Source organism: Leopardus geoffroyi, chromosome B3, assembly GCF_018350155.1.
Source record: "Leopardus geoffroyi isolate Oge1 chromosome B3, O.geoffroyi_Oge1_pat1.0, whole genome shotgun sequence".
Classification (NCBI taxonomy): Eukaryota; Metazoa; Chordata; class Mammalia; order Carnivora; family Felidae; genus Leopardus; species Leopardus geoffroyi.
The window spans coordinates 144,035,517-144,053,194 of record NC_059337.1 but is presented as its reverse complement, the minus strand read 5'-3'; the positions used below and the strand labels follow the sequence as shown (position 1 = coordinate 144,053,194).

General features: G+C 53.5%; 1 protein-coding gene across 4 annotated transcripts in view; it reads right to left on the bottom strand.

The window, feature by feature from the left end:
- Window positions 1-4,944: 4,944 nt before the first annotated feature.
- Window positions 4,945-17,678, bottom strand: part of PPP2R5C (protein phosphatase 2 regulatory subunit B'gamma) — a 130,404-nt gene continuing 117,670 nt past the window's right edge. For 3 of the 4 annotated variants that reach the window (XM_045452125.1, XM_045452126.1, XM_045452127.1), the window contains one exon: window positions 4,945-7,832. In XM_045452125.1, the coding sequence (XP_045308081.1) occupies window positions 7,701-7,832 (132 nt within the window). In that variant the 3' untranslated portion in view covers window positions 4,945-7,700. Of the gene's footprint in view, window positions 7,833-13,395; window positions 13,513-17,678 lie in introns of all 4 variants that reach the window. The other variant, XM_045452128.1, reaches the window with a different exon arrangement.

Here is a 17,678-nt window from a genome sequence, read left to right as displayed (position 1 = left end):
TACGTCCCGCCCGCTGCGTTCCAGCACTCTCCAGTCAAAGGCTTTCCTTTCTCCGAGTCCACTTAGACCAGGATTCCTAGAATTCTGGATTTCATGGGTCAGGAGGCCGATCAGTATTGTCATATTACTAAAACTACCTGGGGGGGGGCGGGGGGGACACAGGATTGCCAACTGTTTTCGAGTGCGGAATTCTAAAAGGAACTGCTATCCCCATTTGCCATTTCACGAAGCTGTATTTTAGTGCCAAAAGTGGAGGCAGGGCAGGTCGGATAAGGACAGGGCGTGAATGCAGTCCATTTTCCAAGGAACCGGCTCCCTTGGCCGCTTCTCATACCTCGGTGAGGACGCGGAAGTGCGTTCTCACACCCAGGACTAGTGTGCAGGCTGGTGGTGGGGACCCGTGCCTGTCAACAGAGAGGACACTGGGCCCAGGGTCACTTAGGCGGAGATTTAGGCGTGGGCACGAGCCTGGGGCCGGGAGTTGGGCGATGTGGGCCCTGGACAGACTCTGCTCTAGGCTCGCCCGAGTCTCTGACGTCCTGGGTCTCCCCACGGATGTCGCTCTGGCTCTGAGACGAAGCCATGCCGATCTCCAGGCTGGAGAAAACGCTGGTGAGAGCGGACGTGAGTTACCGTCTCGACGACTTTTTAGTTTGGACACGGGGCCTACAGTGTTCATTATGCAGTGAATGAATGAATGAGTGAATGAGGTTTCTCTTGCCTGAGATTCCTGCACTCTGGGGACTTTGCCGGGGCCCTCACGTCGCTAGGTACAGTGGAGAGATGCGTGTGTGTTGGGAGGTATGTTTCCCACGTTTACTTAACGTTGACACTGAAATCAGGCCACCTCTTAGCCATTCCACGGTATTGAGCGCCGCCCTCCCAGAGTCGTTGGGAGCGGCCCAGACGTCTTGGGGTCTGTTTCCTTCTGTCGTCAGGCTGGCGGTCTGCTCGCTGGAGTCCTCTGCCTTCTCAAACGGGTTAACTGGACAGCAGGTCTCCTGACGGAGCCAGCGGGCCCCTTCCCCGTCTGCACGCGGCTGTGCCGTGGGAAGGGCTGAGTCAGGGGCCCTGCAGGTCGGGCTCCCGCCGGTGCCCTTGCGCGCCGTGGCCTCGGCCGGCAAGTGAACCCGCCTGCCCTCGTCTGCAAGGACCTCCGTGCGGTGAGGGGCTCACGGTGCCCAAGGAGAGGTTTGGCCTCTGCTCCCTAAGCCCCGCCTGGGGAGTGTCTGTCGCCCCCGGGGGGCCTTGGGCCATGCTGGCTGGTCCACGCTAACAGTGCGATGGGGGCGTGGCTTGCGGGCTGCACCTCTGGGGGCGCTGGGCACAAAGGTCAGCCACATCAATGTGAGTCACCCTCATGCAACAGCGGGGCGCCTAGGTGAGCTCAGGTCACGATCTCACGGTTCGTGGGTTCGAGCCCCGCGTCAGGCTCTGGGCCGAAGGCTCGGAGCCCGGAGCCTGCTTCGGATTCTGTGCCTCCCTCTCTCTCTGCCCCTCCCCCGCTCATGCTCTCTCTCTTCTCTCAAAACGCGTAGACCTAAGGAAAAAAAAAAAAAACCCAACAGTCTGGATATTGAGGCTCCCTGGTTTGCACCACGTAGGCAGTGCCGCTGGGGGGAGCGACCTCGGGGGAAGGACACCCGAGCTCTGAGCCTGGCCTCTCCCACTACGGCCCCGCCCTACACAGCTTTGCCTGTTGATTTTAACCTGTGTACCCCACTGTCCCCAGTGTGACCCCGGCCCTTCCCCCCAAAGTTCCTCAGCCCGCCCGGCAGGTCGACACCCACCCGCTCCCACTCTCTTCTCGTGGCGTCAGGCCACGTGGCGGGCTTCTTGCCCTGGTCTTCTTGAAACTCACGAGGATACGGCCCCGGAAGCAGCAGCCTCCGGCGTTCCTAGAGGAAACTGCCACCACACGGTCCTCTGCATTCTGGCAACGTCGAACGAAAGAAAACGACTCAGCGAGTAGTAAGGCTTATTATCGACATCGCTCCCTTTTCAGCTCAAGAGCAGCCAGTGAACGTGGCCTTGGGGGTGGGCCTGGATCGCGAGGGCTCAGCGCTGCCCCACACTCTGGTTTTTCAGGAGATGGCCCCGCTCTGGTCTCCGGCCTCAGGCAGTGCGTTCACTCTGGGCTGACTTACCCATCAGGGAACCCATTTTCAGCAAGGTCTCAACACGGCCTCATTACGTGGGTGCTGAACAGCTTCCTCAATGCTCTGCTCATCTACCTGGTGTTAGGAGTGGAACCTGGGGCCCCAGGAGGAAACCCCAAGGAAAGGGGCAGGGGACTAACCCCTTGCCGTCACCGGTTACAAGGGGTCCTGAAATTTACACCGAGTTTGAGGCAGATTTCTAGAAGATGCGTTTTGGAGGCAGAGATGAAGAGTCTGCCGGAGACGGACAGGTAACCTTAGGCTGACCTCTCAGTGTTACCGTGTATTCCCAATGCCCGCTCGAATTCATATCCTGATTCTGCACAGAGCTGGCGGGAGCACGCTGGGGTGTGCGTGCGCGTGAGACAGGCAGAGCCCGAGTGCCTCTATTAGACGCCGCTGGGACACAGACCCGCTGGGGAAAAGCGATTCCCTGTACGTGTCTGATTCCCGGGGCCGGTGGGGGGCTTCCCGCAGCTGAGACGCCCACTACCCCGCGGCTGTTCCTCCTCCCGCACCGCTGAGTGTTCACAAAGTGTTTCTTACTGGCTGTTCTTAGTTCAGGAATCCAGGAGATTTTCTTTGGGGTAACTAAACGAGGAGGCCGGCATTCACGAGAAACTTCATTTCGCAGCACCGTATGTAAGTCAGGTCGTTGGTGCACCTGGAACGGACACTGGGCTGCATGTCAATTACATGTCAATAAAAGTGGAGAAAGATGGGTCAGAAACCTGTGATCGATTAGTCATGTTATATACGTCGTCCTATAAAATAAACCACAAAGCTGAGTTCGGCTCCAGCTTGTATTTATGGAACTGTCTCTAAAAGCCCCACAGGGGTAAACTAAGCCACGTCTACCCCGAACTGGGGGTGATGAGAAGACGGGCGCCTTGGGTGGCTCAGTGGGTTAAGCATCCGACCCCTGATTTCGGCTCAGATCATGATCTCACTCACGGTCATGAGATCAAGCCCAGCGTCGGGCTCCATGCTGAGTGTAGGACTCTTTCTCTTCCTCTCTCTGCCCCTCCCCTGCTCACACACACTCTCAAAAAAAAAAAAAAAAAAAAAAAAAAAAAGATTCTTTCCTCCACTACCGAAAAGTGCTGTGGAATTTACAGAAAACTTCTGTAAAAAGCAGAAAGCTCACTCAAGAGTGAGCCAGAGTGGGGAAACGCTCAGCTATGAACAGTCTGGAGAGCAACTCTCCCCCTTCGATTTCCTTCCCTAAAAGAGTTAATCTTAGTGGATTTCAAACTTTTTGATGATGGAATCCATTCTCCACCGCCCCCCCCCCCCAAGTGAAATCTTACATAGAACCACAAATATTAAAGAGCTGATGTTTTGATAGATTTACGGGTTCATATAGTAACATCATAAAGTTGATGAGGACAGAAGCTAATGAGTTGGGGGGGGGGTCCCCGAAGGGCTGACAGTTGGTATGACACGTTTGAGTTTTAAGTAGTTCGAATATTGCAAACTTTAGATCTATGTAAAAACAGTGGGCTCTGAAGTGTGTACGTGAAGGGGCCACCGGGCTGGATGGCTTCCGGGTCCCTCCAGTTCCAGAAGGTGAAGTCACCGTCAGGCAGTGGCCCTCTTGTGTTCACCTGTAGGACTCAGGCGTTCCTCAGGGGGGGCGACGGACCCCGGGGCCACACTGCGTGGGCTGGAACCTCGCTCCACTGAGTACTCGTGTGACCTTGGGCAGGTGACCTGACCTCTGCGAGCCCGTGTCCTCACCGGTCGGCGAGGATGAACACGGGCAGATGCTTTGCCGGGCCATGAGAAGTAAAGGAACACAGCGTCGGGCAGCCCCCGACAGCACGAAGGTTCCGGTTCTCGGGGAAGGAGACACAGCCGGGGCCCCCGCTGGCGTGCGAGAAGGGCGGCACGACGCTGGACTCAGACCAGGGCAAGCATCCATTTACTGGGCTCTCCCAGGGGCTCCTGCGCCCCAGGGTGCTACCCTTGGCTTCCCCCGGTCCACCACCTGGTCCCAGGGCCCAGCGAGCTCCTTGCTGCGCCACGTTTAAGGTGTCCTCTGACCAGCGTACCTGCCCGGGGTGAAGTGGGGTACGCGCGGTTCCCCAAACTTCCCCATGGAGTTACCATGTGCAAGGACCATGCGCCGCGGGGGGGCTGGGCCCCTCCAATACACCCCCGGGCCCAGGGCGGCACCTCCTGGGCTTTTACTGGTGAGGGTGTCACAAGACTTGGGACAGAGAGAGAGAGGGAACTAGTGAGCCCCACCCGCCGGCTGGAATGTCACCCAGCACAGCCAAGGGCATGGGCGGTTCGTGGCAACGACGTGAGGAAGTAACTCGACTCTGCGTCTTTGGTTGACTTTTCATCAACAGCACTGGTGGGGTCGGTGAAGATCCCCGTGAAGAAGAGGGGGGGGGACCCCAAATTCAGATTCTCAGCGATTCTGTTTGCAAGACATTAATTTCTTTTTTCCAGAATCCTTTTAAACATCACGATTTGGGCTCAAATGATTCCATTTCTAGAAACCGTGTTCTGACTCACATGTGCCTACTCGGGAGAGGAGAGGAGAGCTGGTGGAGAAAGGCACCATTGCTTTCTCCCCTAGGGAAGTGAAGGATGAGCCCACGGGACGAGCCCAGGAGGGCCCAGCACACGCCCGGCTGGAGTGAGGGACTCTGTCCACACTGCCCATCCCCCGGTCGGTGTCCCAGGCATGGCTGCCTAGCCCGGAGGGAAACTCGATAGTGACCAGGACCAGCTGGCCCGACACCGTGGCTAAATTTAGTTTCATGATGAGCAGTAAAATTCACATGTTCTTTATTTAGTCCATATAATACACCATTTTTAGAGTTTTTTAAAATTAGATAAAAGAGCATATTAAATGGCGAGTGTATGAAGTTTCCTCTTCATAAACAATGTCGAAACAAAAAGTTCTGAATTACAAAATGTTAAAAAATATGTAGGTACTTAACATTTCACTAAAGCGTAAAGTTACAGATATCTTCTAAAGAAAAATAATTGTGCCACTTACCTATTTTTGCTGTTTCTATGAACTTTTTTTTATTCTGTACATAGGACATTTTGTACAAAATATGAAGTCTACATTTTTATTACTTATTACCATAAAACAAAGATACAATGTATGTACAATATTAAAAGGAAGCCATACTAAAGCCACACTAAAAAGACACTCGGAATAGTGACATTTCTGATGTACAGATAGTCTGGAAACAGTGAAGATGCCGAATGCAGGACTTTATGAAGAAAAACAGTCACCAGTTTGTTCTCGATGTCGTACTTTTGAAATCAGTTTGGTGCAGAATAAACGGTGTATCTATATAATATAATAAATGGTGTATCTTATAGAAGTCGAACAATTAGCACAGGGAATCTGATTACTAACTAGGAAAACTTTAATAGGCCAAAATATGAAATAATACTCTCGTCAAAGAAAATTAGTTTCTCTCAAAACTTTTTTTTTCCCCCCCTTTTTGGTGAATGTTTGTCTTCAATAAAGAGCAGAGATAAAAGCTCGACAGAAAAGGTGTTTTTACAGGCTGAGCTTTATGCAGTCACCCAGACAAGGATATTTCGCTTTTTACCGAGGGCAGAGGGGGGGGCCTTCCCAGGACCCTCTCTCTCGCACACATACTGAACATCCAAAATCAAGGATATCTGAGGATCTATCAGCTAAAGACGGAAGTTCAAACAATGGTATATCAAAATACATAAGACGCTGCTTTATACAATAAAAAGCACCCTTTTTCCCTCAAAAGGAGAAGGCATCTAAACTTTTTGTGTTTAAAGGATACATTTCATAATGGTACAATTGATAGGTACTTGTCAAGTTTCTCAGGAAGCGTTTCTTCTCCCAAGGTGGCCCTTCCTGCTTCCAGCTGGGGCAGTTTTTTTCAGTGAGCCCTTGCTCCGAACACGGGGCCCACCCTGCCACCCCCCTCTGCAACCTTCCTCCGGCACACGGGGACACAGACGTTGCGGACGGAGGGACGGAGGCGACCCCGGGAGCAGCAGGCGTCACAGCTGCCCGGGGCCCAGGTCCGCTTCCCACAACGTGTCAGCGGATGCCCACGACCTCGAGTCGGAACAGACAGCCTGACAGAAGCCACATCTTATCTTCTGTGCATCAGCGACATTTAACATGAACTTGTATCATCTTATGCCACAGACCAAGGAAACTGAATCACTTGCTCGGGATAGCAGTACACATCTCAAATAGCTTTCAAGCAGGATAAGGAAGTCAAAATACTGGCCACCCTGAGAGAAATACGGAGCAGACGCACCCCGGGTGAAGGGTTTTTCTCCTCGTGCGGTTCCATTCAAACAGAAAGCTCAGAACATGCAGGGAAATCTGTGGATCTATAGCAGCATTTGAAGACCCATGGAAACTCAGACAGTGTCTTTTCCCGATGAGGTGTTTATACCGCGTGCTCTGGTCGGCTGGGAGGGACTCACCGCAGCCCTGGCGGCTGCCCGTCCGAGCCCTCGGGCCCGCGTCTGGCACCCAGCGGATGTCAGGGCAGCGCCCGGCACGGACGGTGGTGTTTGGTGGCATTTTTGTTACTTTATGCCCAGAGGCGGGGGCCGGACTGGCCGAGCTCGAGAGGGTCTCGTTCTAACTTTCTACAAAATGTATCAAATCAATTTTTAGAGATGAGAATTTTATTCATTCAAGAGCCTCGTTAAAGGGCAACCGTGTGTCAGTAGGGACAAAAAAATGCAAAGAAAAAGGAAAAAGGGGACACATCGTTTTAAAAATTCCAATTCCGGTCAAGGTGGACGGAGAAAGGTGTTTTCTAAAAACACGTTTCTCCTACGAGCTCACTCGTGGAGTCCCTGGTGCTGGGCCGCGGGCTTGGAAGTATGGCTTTAGCTGTACACGAGAGTAACACACACACGGGTCATCAGGCAAAGTAAAGAAACACCTCAGGAAAACACAGTGGCCGAGGATTGTCATGTCACTTTTCCCAGTAAGTTGTGTTAGAATGATGACAGCAAAGGACCACTTCACCGAGATGAAAAGGGAAAAAAAGAGAGAGAGAGCAAGGAGAGAAAACGACTGACTACTGGCGCAACAGTCACGTGGAAACAGTCGAAGAGGTTGTAGAGTCTTCAAGAATACGCGACGCGCTTCTGTTTCGAGTGTTCCTCTGATCTGAAGCACATCCACACGATCACAGAACCACTTATGGTAAACGATCGCAGATTCCTTCTGGGCCGAACGTGAAGATGTGTAGGGTGCTCTCCTTAGCTCTGATTTGGGGAAGCCGTCTTACGGGGGCCGTGCGGGGGCCGAGACGACGCGCCGGGGACGCGGCCGGTGGCCCTCGGGCTCCACGGACGCATCGGGGAAGCCACCATTGTTTGAACTCCTAATCTCGAGCTGAGGCAGAGTGTGTCGCTGCCTACAGAACGAACGGGGTGGAAGAAAAGCTCGGACTCTGAGTGTAACTGATTTGTATGGCACACAAGGGATGTATTTTCTACAGACTCCAGGAGAGAGCAGGTGTCCCCAGCCCGACGCGGTCCTCCGGGGGACTAGCGCCCGTCCTGGGAGACCAGCTGGTCAGCTCTGCAGTGAGCCTCCAAGGCGTTCTTGGTGTGGAGGTCCTGAGGCAGCTCAGACTTGCGGCGCACGAGGGGCCGGTCCTTCTTCAGATCTTTCTGGGCCTGGAATCAAAAATGCAGGGACGTTGGCGACCAACGAGGCCACGCAGGGGTCAGAGGGCAGCCGTGGGCCGGGAGCCCAGCACGCACGCTCCAGGGCTGCCCTGAGAACTCTGCGGCGCGGGCCTCACCCCCCACGGCCTGGGCCGTTGGAGACGACCTAACCACCAGGGTGATGGGCTGGCAATCCGGTCTAAAAAGTATGGCTCTGCACCCAGCACTCCACACCCCTCTGTCTTGCAAATCCACTGGTTTCAGCAAATCTCATCGCTATCAAAAACCTCCTACTTCATCAAAGGGGACGAAAGGCATTTTTATGCCGATGCCCGCTACCGAAGCCGTTCAGAAAGTGGAAATTTCCTTTGGAGGTGGATAAAGCGAATGGAAGAGAAACACATTAACGCTGGATTTGGAGTCAAGCAAAGGTCTCAAACTTCTGTCAAATTTGGAAAAAGGTCTTCAAGGGAAGAGGTGCTAAATGGGTCGCTCGTGGGGACAAGCCCTCTAGGACTTAGAAAAACAGTATTTTAATTATTCACGTAAAATTTCCCAATATTAAGAATAAGAAATAAAAGACCCCCTTCTCTACCTCGTCCTCTTCCTCAAGTTCAGTTTTTAGGTTTTACTTAATCGTATTTATTTATTTCTTTTAACGCTTATTTATTTTTGTGAGAGAGAGAGACAGAGCATGAGTGGGGAAGGGGCAGAGAGAAAGGGAGACACAGAATCCGAAGCAGGCTCCCGGCTCCGAGCTGTCAGCACAGAGCCCGACGCGGGGCTCGAACCCATGAACCACGGGATTATGACCTGAGCCAAAGTCGGATGCTTAACTGACTGAGCCCCCCAGGCGCCCCTTCACTTAAACATTTTTAAAAAAAGATTCCTGGTTTTCCACGAGGCTTTAGCGCATCGTGAATCTGCAAAGAAAGCGGGGTGGGGGGCCTGATCTGGGCAGTTTGCACCGAAAGCGCCCACATCTCCATGAATAGCAATTCCACAAATCACTCAGTTTTGACGCAGAGCTACCGCATTACTGCCAGTACTTCTGAAACGAAACGAGCCAACTAAGGCATCTCAACGCCATATATCCACCAGAAGACTGCCAATTAGTTGCACACTTTAACCAGAACCAAGCCTTTCTGCTTCGCGTCTCCATCAAAAAGAAGACAGAGTTTAAAGAGAACACATTCTCTTTGCGGTAGAGAACTAATGCCTTATCGGAGAAAATTCGAGGGAAGTCAGTCGTCTGACAGGAAGGACATAACCACAGCCTCTCACAGTTCCTGGATGTCTACCCTCAGCAGACAGAAAGGAGACTTTTCCTGGCTTTTAAGAACAATTCCAGAGCCTGCGGAGAAGTCATACGTGAAAAGTTCCCATCTTTTGCAGAGCTAACATTTCCTGGGGAGATTTTCTGCAAATTTATCTACGGAAACGGCAACACCGTCAGGGTTCGGAGGGAACGTTGTGCGACATGTTAGGAATATTTCTAGAAATGTTACTTGGAAATTAACACTCAGTGATGGTAAAGGTGGGGATTTTGAGTTCTCCCCCTGAAAACTAGCCAGAGATGGTTTCTGGAGAGCCGCCCGCATCAGGAGGCCGTGAGGGCACGCGCCCCGAGGACTGTCAGTCACGGTGCCGACGCACGTTTGCTTTTGGCCCACAAGACACTCAAGAGGGAAAATTCTACCCTGGATTTTGTGTCCCTTCCACGTGCAGCTGTAAAACAAAGCCTAAGCGAGGCCAAACGAAACCAACACTTTGACGTCCTGGAAATATTTAATCACTGCCGACACAGGCCTTCATTCCAGAGAAGCAACTTTTCGACAGAAAAAGCCACCGGTGAAAACCTCGGAACTGGAACCAGTGCGGGCAAGCGGAGAGAACAGACACGAGCCCCGAGCACCCGAAGGGTCGGCAAGGGTGCCGGGCACGTCTGGGCCTTTCTGCGTGGGCATCTTAGCCTGGCGGGTAGGGCAGAGCGTGATCTTCACGGACCGCGAGGGGGAAAAGACCAGAAGCACAGCAGGCAGGGAAGGAGGAGGGAGCACGAGCAGAGGGGATGGCGGGGTGGGGGTGGGGGGAGAGCAAGGAAGGGCTGGAGGCCGGGCCTCTGTCGGCGGCGCGTCCGCAGGTCTGAAAGGCCAAGTTCATACAGTTAAGTGGTAGCAGAGCAGGCCTCGCGGACACACGACGGTGCGCGTGTTTACGACGCCACTGAGGACACAACGAGTCAGGGCTTCTCGAGGGACCCCCTCGGTCCTTCCCACCACAGGCTGGAATGACAGGGGGAAGCGGGAAAATACTTCATGTCCAACGTCAGTTTGTCAGGGCTTCGCCCGAGGACACGAGCCTTAAACACACTCTACGTGTTAAGTTGTACCTTCGCTTCCCACCTTTCGTCTGTCTACACCTTCTTTCTTTGCGTGGTTGACGCTGCTTTTCTCCCAACTGACTTAACAATGAGGATCGTGAACATTTTAAACCTCTCTGGTAGAAATGTCATAAACACGCGATTTACTATTTTTCTTCGGATGTTCTAGGTAGGGTTATTCAAGTTTCTCAAAAACAAAACAAACCATGGTTCTCACAGGTCAACACAGAATTTGAATTTCTCTAGAAAATTCCAACCAAGCACTGCCCCCCCTCCCGGAGGACTTCCTTCCCTCCCCTGGTACAGTCCTGCCATCCACCTCCTACGCCTCCCGTTCTGGCTGACGTTCAAATCGTTTTACGTAAGGGTGGACTTATTTTGCAAAAAATAAAATCAGCCAAACACAAAATTAGAAGCGCACTGAAAATATTCAGATTTTAATTTTCAGCTGTTATTCGCTCTCCGAATCGTGCACATAACTTTCCTGCATCTAGGTATCTTCTCCTTGCTTTAACAGCAGAGTTTTTGAGAGTTTCAGGAATATGACTCCAACATTTTTCAAATTCGTAAGAGTCTATCGTATCAAATATTATACCTAAGAGCCTGCACTATAAATATATTCATCAGGATAGTTTGAGATTGGGGGAGGGGTGGATTCCACTGAACTGTTGAAATCGGTAAGAAGTCTTCAAATTGGGTGGTATTAATCTTCCAGTTTTATTCTTTTTCAAAGTTGTTTTGGCTACTCTGGGTCCTCTGTGTTTCCATATGAATTTTGGAATCCACATGTCATTAAAAAAAATAAAAAGTGTGCTGGGAGTCTGACTGAGATCACGTTAATTTGGGGAGAAGTGGTATTTTAATGGCATCAGTCTTCTGACCCAGGAACATGATCATAGAAATCTAAGAGGCAGGGGCGGGCAAATAATTTTTGTAGAACTGTCGAATACATAGAAAACCTTACTTCATCTCATTTCAAGAGTCAGGATACAAGAGTTCTCTAGGAAACTCAGCACTAAGTGGGTAGGTGATTAGACAGCGATCCCTTCATGTTATGTGGAAGGTGCTCCCCTGGGAAGGAGCTGTGCCCTGTGCTAAGGAAAGGGGGGTGCGTCCACCATGTGGAAGGTGTTCTCGGGACTGGCGGGCCCACAAATACTAGGGTAACTCTAAGAGGCAGTTTTTCACTCAACATTAGAATGCTCTTTTGGTTTGCATTCTTGAACAAATACTTGATCCCTTAGAGTCACCTTAAATCATAAATAGGACCATAACGTACACCTCCATTACATTCTGGACACGTCATTCTCTCCCTGGACCAAAGGGTGTACCAAAAAAAAAAAACAAAAACAAAAAAAACAAAACCCTCCAAAACAGAAAACTGAACAAACCCAAAAGCCTCCAAAGCCAAACTATTTAATGCACAATTTCCTTTCGGCCCATTTCCTTTCCAACTCCGCATGGTCTACATGACTTAAAAACGAATGTGGTCACAGACTCTTGGGCAACGTCCTGGTAGGAGGGACACTGATCTGATTTTCTCTGAGTCTGCAAGTGATGGGCAAGCTCTCATGGCTTTAGCATACTGTGAGCCGTAAAACCGAAACGGTAGTTTAAAAAATGACCCTGTCCCGGTTAAAAAAAAAAAAAAAAAAAAAATGAAGTAGGAAAATTAACACCCCCCAGAGCCAGTGAAGAGAAAAATATAATTTTTTTCTTCACTTTGTTCATTGCTAAGAATATTAATTGTAAGGAAATTATGGAATCTACCTGGATTACATTTACTAGGAGTGTTCTGCGTTTCTCCTCTGTATTTTCAAGGTTTGATCTTCAGCGAAGGCTAGGGGCTGGCTGGGCAGGAAGCGGCATGGACTTGGTCAGTGGGGTCGCCCTCTTCGGGCAGCTCTGTGAAAAAAGGAGTCTGGACCAGTGCTACCCAATGGAAAAATAACGTGTTCCAAGTATGGAACTCCAAGTTTTCTAGTAGCCACATTAAAAAAGTAAAGGGCAATAGATGAAATTAATTTTAAAAGTATTTTTTATTCGGCCCGATATACCCCAGATGCTATTACCATCGCAACAACGGAAAATTACGAATGAGCGGTTTTTGCATTCTTTTCTTCATACCGAGCCTGGGAGCTCCCGTGCTGTAGGCTGACAGCACAACAGCTCGGTGTAGGTGGCCACGCTTCGAGGGCTCGGCAGCCCCGTGCAGCCTGGACGGCGGAGGTCCCGTGCTCTTGCCAACGCTTGACCCCATCCGAGCAGGTGGGGAATGGAATCTTACTAGCACCCTCTCTGCTTCAGTGGGTTCCAAGCACTGACGACGCTGCATCCACCTGTATCCGGTGCCCAACACGGCTGGCCCGCGTGACCTCTCAGGCTTTGGCATCGTAGCGCTGGGTGTCACCAGGACTTGTGAAGCTGGCCCCCGGGGATTCAAGTTGCAGAGTCAGCGAGGCCCACGTCCCCCCGCGCCCCGATCCAGGCAGGACTGTGTTGGGTCCCAGGAACTGAAGACAGGTAGGCACGTTCAGAGAAACTCAGCAGGCGACAGGCTCCTCACGCAGGCAGGGACTTGGCACATGACCCTCTTCGGAGCCCACACGGTACATCCTCCCGGTTTAGTAAGAAACGTCTGTCTCTGGATCGGTGGTGATCTGAACACGTATTTCTGCCACCATGGAAACAAACCACCTGAGCACAGGCGTGGCGTGAGGTGGTCCTGACAACAATCCCGGCCTGCAGGTGTCCCTGGCTCCTGAGCGGCCCCGGGAGGCAGTGCAAAGGGGAGGAGAATGAGGCTCTCTGCCCAGTGTCCTGGGGCCGTGGGGGCGTGGCAGGGGACGCCCCGGCACCATAGCACGTGGGACAGTGCAGAGGGAAGAGCATGGAGAGACACCACTGCCAAAGGTCTGATTTTCGCCCAGGGTGACATCTGAAGGACAGTTAAGGGCTGAGATCATTACTGTTAACATAAACGAGGCAAATAATCAAAACGCTCAAAGATTCCGTCCGGTACTTTGGTCGTTAGGACGCATGGAGCAGCGACTGTCCCTGAGCTTCCCGACACGGAGTCTCTCGCTGGGCTCACACCGAAGGCGCTGGCCTGGATCCCGTCACCTCCTACAAGTGTTTCTTAAACAAACTAGCGCGGGCGCACCCTGGCTCAGCTCTGCGCGCTGTTACCTGGCGGGCCTGTCCGCTCACGGTCTCTCTCAGCGTCTGCACATCTTCAGACAGAGGCCCGTCCGTCCCCATTGCCACCGGGAGGCTCACGGTGTTCGCTTCACCACACACCGCATGCTGCAACGCAAAGCTGGGAGCCCCTCTCTGTTCGCGCTCAGGCTCCGGATGCCAAGGGCCTCATCCTGGGGGGGGGGGGGGGCACGTCTCCCCGCCGGCGCCCTCCCCGGGGTCCCCCTCCGGCCCGCACCTGCGGGGCCTCACAAACCAGAGCCCTTTCATTCTCCTCGGCCCGCGGGGCACCGGCCAAGGAGCGCGACGCAGGCTGCAGCCTCCCTTCCAGAGCCTTCCCCGGTCCCCGGGCCGGAGTCCACGTGCCCACCTGGACCGCTCCATGCCGACAGCCCCGCTCACCACCCCGGCCGCACGCACCTGCCGGCCTCACCCCTTCACCCCACTCTCTAACTCACTGGAACCGCCTTATCAGTCCCACCCCCGTGTCCATACCCTCGGCATCTCTGCTCTCTAGCCGGAACTCCGTCAGCCGGCTGGGACGGCTGGGTTGCACGCTGCGACCCCGGGGCCGGGCATGGAGGGAAGGGCTGGTGTGCCTTCGGGTCCGGGCGGCCCTGGGACCCACCGTCCTTGGGCTCTGGGAGCCGCAGACTCGTTTCTGGCCACGGGCGTCTCTGTCTCTGAGTAGGACGCGGGGTAAGGTCACGGCAGAGGGCTGCTGTGATGGTGACAGTGAGCTACGTGTCCCCTTTGTCTGTGAGGGGGAGGGCAGGGGAGGAAGACACGGGGGTGGGGGAGCCGCAAGCAGGTGCCCCGCAAGCCTGTCACGCTTGGCAACAAACACGTCACTGGGCCGACGGGAGGGACTGAGGGAGCTGCCCGCACCCCCACTCCCTCCCCACAGCCCCTCCAATGGTACCACAGATGTCGGGGTGGGGGAGCTCTTGGCTGCTAAGCCAGTCATCGGGTTTTACCCTCCCGGCCTCTCCGGACACGACGGGCCCAACGGATGGAACACAACCGCCCCGAGACTGCTCCGGTTCCCCTCCTGCCTCCCTGCCCCTCCCGATGGCTCCCCGCTCCCTGGGGGTCTCCCTGCCTGGCCTCTGTTCACAGCGCTGTTGGGCCCTCAGACACGGCCCTCCGCCCCACCATTCCTGTCAACCCAGCCGCAGCCACATACTTCTACGAGAGCCCCCAGGGCGGGCCCCTCCCAGTACACCATCCTCCTGGCTGCCACAAAGAACTTTCTGGAATGCAAGTCTGACGACACCACTTCTCTCCTTAAGACACTAACACCTGCATCCATTTTGGGGATAAAATCGACATTTGTTCCGTCTCCAGCTTCGTCCCTCGTTCAGACCAACCCAGCCCCTCCTCCACAGCCAACAGTCCACCTGTGCCAAACAACTCGGATTCCTGACTCTGCTCTCTCTGCCTCGAGGACCTTCCCCCAAATTCAGGCTGGGGAGGTCCCCTTTGAGACTTCCCCTCCAAGGAGCTCAGCCCTCCTTCTGGGGACACCTCGGCCGTGGCTGTGCCACCGCCACAGGGTGTCTTTATGCGTCCCCGTCAGAGGCAGGAAGCAGACCTCCTGGCTTCCTCTCCAGCATCTCATGGGTCATAATCTGACCATCTGAAATGAATTCTCTTTGCTTCCATCTGGCTCCCCTCACAGATCCTAAGCTCCTTGAAGCTGTGTCCTGTTCTCGTCTTGGTATGTGGGGAAAGTCCCGTGACTCAGGACACCCGGCTGGTGCCCATCTGCCAAGTGCAGTGGCTGCCTGGGCACAGCACCTCAGGGGCTCAGAGCAGCACGAGGAACCATGACTCTCACGAGGAGGCACAGGGGTTGCTTTTTAACCAGCATTTCAGCTTCTGGCTGCTCTGAGGGAAAAGCAGGGCGCACTCCATGTGGGAGTGGGAGAGCCGTGCGGGGCCCCTAGTCCTCTCTGGAGCTCAGGGCAAAGAGAGGTGGGAACAAGAATGCTACAGGCTGGTCTCAGCAACGAAAGTGCCACACGGCGGCCACCGCAGGAGAGGATTCTTACGAGGAGTAAAAACCTCTGCTGAGGCTGGGGTCACGGCAGGGTGAAGGAACACACACGTCGCCCCGAGGGGCCCGTCTCTCAGAGGGAAGCAGGTGGCACCCGATTTCACACGAGTGCCTGTCTCCCTTGCACACGAATCCCGCCAAAGTCAGGCGGAAATAAGCAGTCACCTGTGACTTGGCCTCTTTGGCGGAGTCGGAAAACACATTTACGTTAGAAATCCTCAGTATTTCGTGACTTAAAAAAAACCTAAATGATGCGGGACATTAAGACCCCCCCCAAAGGAGCCGCCGTAGACCCCCCAGCCCAGGACAGATGGGGAGACCTCCAGATACAGGTCAGTGAGCAGACAGTGCCCTGCTGGGGATGCGCCCTAAAAAGAAGCTATTAAATCGGTTCCTCAAAAAGGCAGATTTGAGATGCTGAGCCAAAGCCTGAAAGACCCGACTGCTTTCATGGCGGAAACGGGAAGCAGGATGTTTCGTCCACTGGGTTATTACCTTTTGTCATCGCTGTTGCAGACAGCGAGCAGAGACTAGGATTTAGACAAGACGCCCTCTCTCTCAAGTGAGAGTCAAGTCCCGAGGCCCCGCTTTTCAGCTCTGAGACATTAGCTCGTGAAGCATTTTCCTTTTGGAGACGCTGCATCGGGGACTGCTGTATGCAGACAGACAGACTCACGGGGCTCGGGTCACATACGGTTTCAACGGGGAGATGGTCAACACAGCGCCCAGAACGCCACATTCCCCGCAGGTGCAGCCCAGGGCGCTTACAGTGTCGCCTGCCTGGGACACAGCAGAGAGTGGCCCAGAGGAGGAAACGTGTCACGTAAGAAAACTCAGAAGCTCGGGAAAAGGGAAATGAGAGCAAGTTCGGTTTCGGAAGGCACACCTGTGACAGCACAGCAGCGAAACGAGGCCACGTTTGTTACACAGCCAACCCGCTCTTTGTCGTTTGTCACGTGGAAGCTTGATGCGGTTTCCCATGAGGTTATTTCTATGTTCCAGGCGACACAGCTAAAAATCAGCCTTTCTGATTGGTTTCAGGTGTGGGTTTTGGGTGCGGGTGTGGTGGGGTGTCTGGCGATCCTGACCGGGACGCCCGGCTGGCTGCCCTTTGCACGGGGCCGTCAGGCAGGGCCCCTCCACCTCCACCTGCCCCGGATCCGGGCTTTCACGGTGTTGTGGAACAAACGTCAGTATTCCAGCCTCGCGTTCAACATCCCTTCTGTTCCAGCAGGTGGACAGAGCAGTTCTGTGGCAGAGCACAGAATCGGTCGTGTTAGGGAAAGGCCGTGGGGGGTAGTTCCAGGGCGGAAGGAAGGCCTCGCTTAACGTCATTCGGCTTTCCTGAGGTGTAAGTCTCTCGAATGCGGTTTTATCAAAGGGAACACGATTGATACATTACATCAACACACACTTTTAGCTTCGTGATCGCGTGCTGTTTTTTATGAGATGTCAGAGAGCCACGAATCCCGCACAACCGACTTAGTAAATGATTTACGCCCGCCTCTGGCCCAAGGAAACAGATGGCTTGGAACCTAGCTTCACCTCAACGAGCCTTTTGGGATTTTGAGGGTACCGAGGGGTTCTTGTCAGGTACAAGCTTTTCTGGGAGCCTGAGGACCGCCAGCGGGCTGTTACTGTGGTGGAGAGGCGCACAGACGATCTTCAGGAAAGCGGCCCCGTGGTGACCAGAGGGCCCGCCCGTGAGGTAGCGCTCCAGTCACCCAGACCAGCGTGCGTAACACCAAAGACCACACAACCCAGAACCCCCAGCCGCCCCCGGAGCCCCAGGGCGGGCGCCGTGCGGGCCACCGCATTGCCTGCTCCGGGAGACACGCCGCGTGCGCGCACCTGCCAGAGCGCGCTGGAACCTTCTAGCGAGGACGGGAGAGAGGGTTAGTTGCTAACACGCAGACGTCAGGCAATTTTTAACGATTAAAAGGCTCAGCGTATAGGAACCTGGTTTTACGAAAAGAGGACACGGACGTCGTACCTCATCGATTTCAAATCTATGTTCCTTTCTTTCGGACTGACTTCGATATTAAAAAGAAAGGGACGTATCGTTTGAGCTACAGCATCTATGACGTTGGTGAGGAGAAAGCAAATCCTAATCTGGGCCCAAAATAGACGTTGTGTCCTGGCTTTCTTTTTACCACAGTATATTGGTTAAGATTTAGATCTTATTGAAAAAGCAGAGGAAAAAAAGGGTCAATTC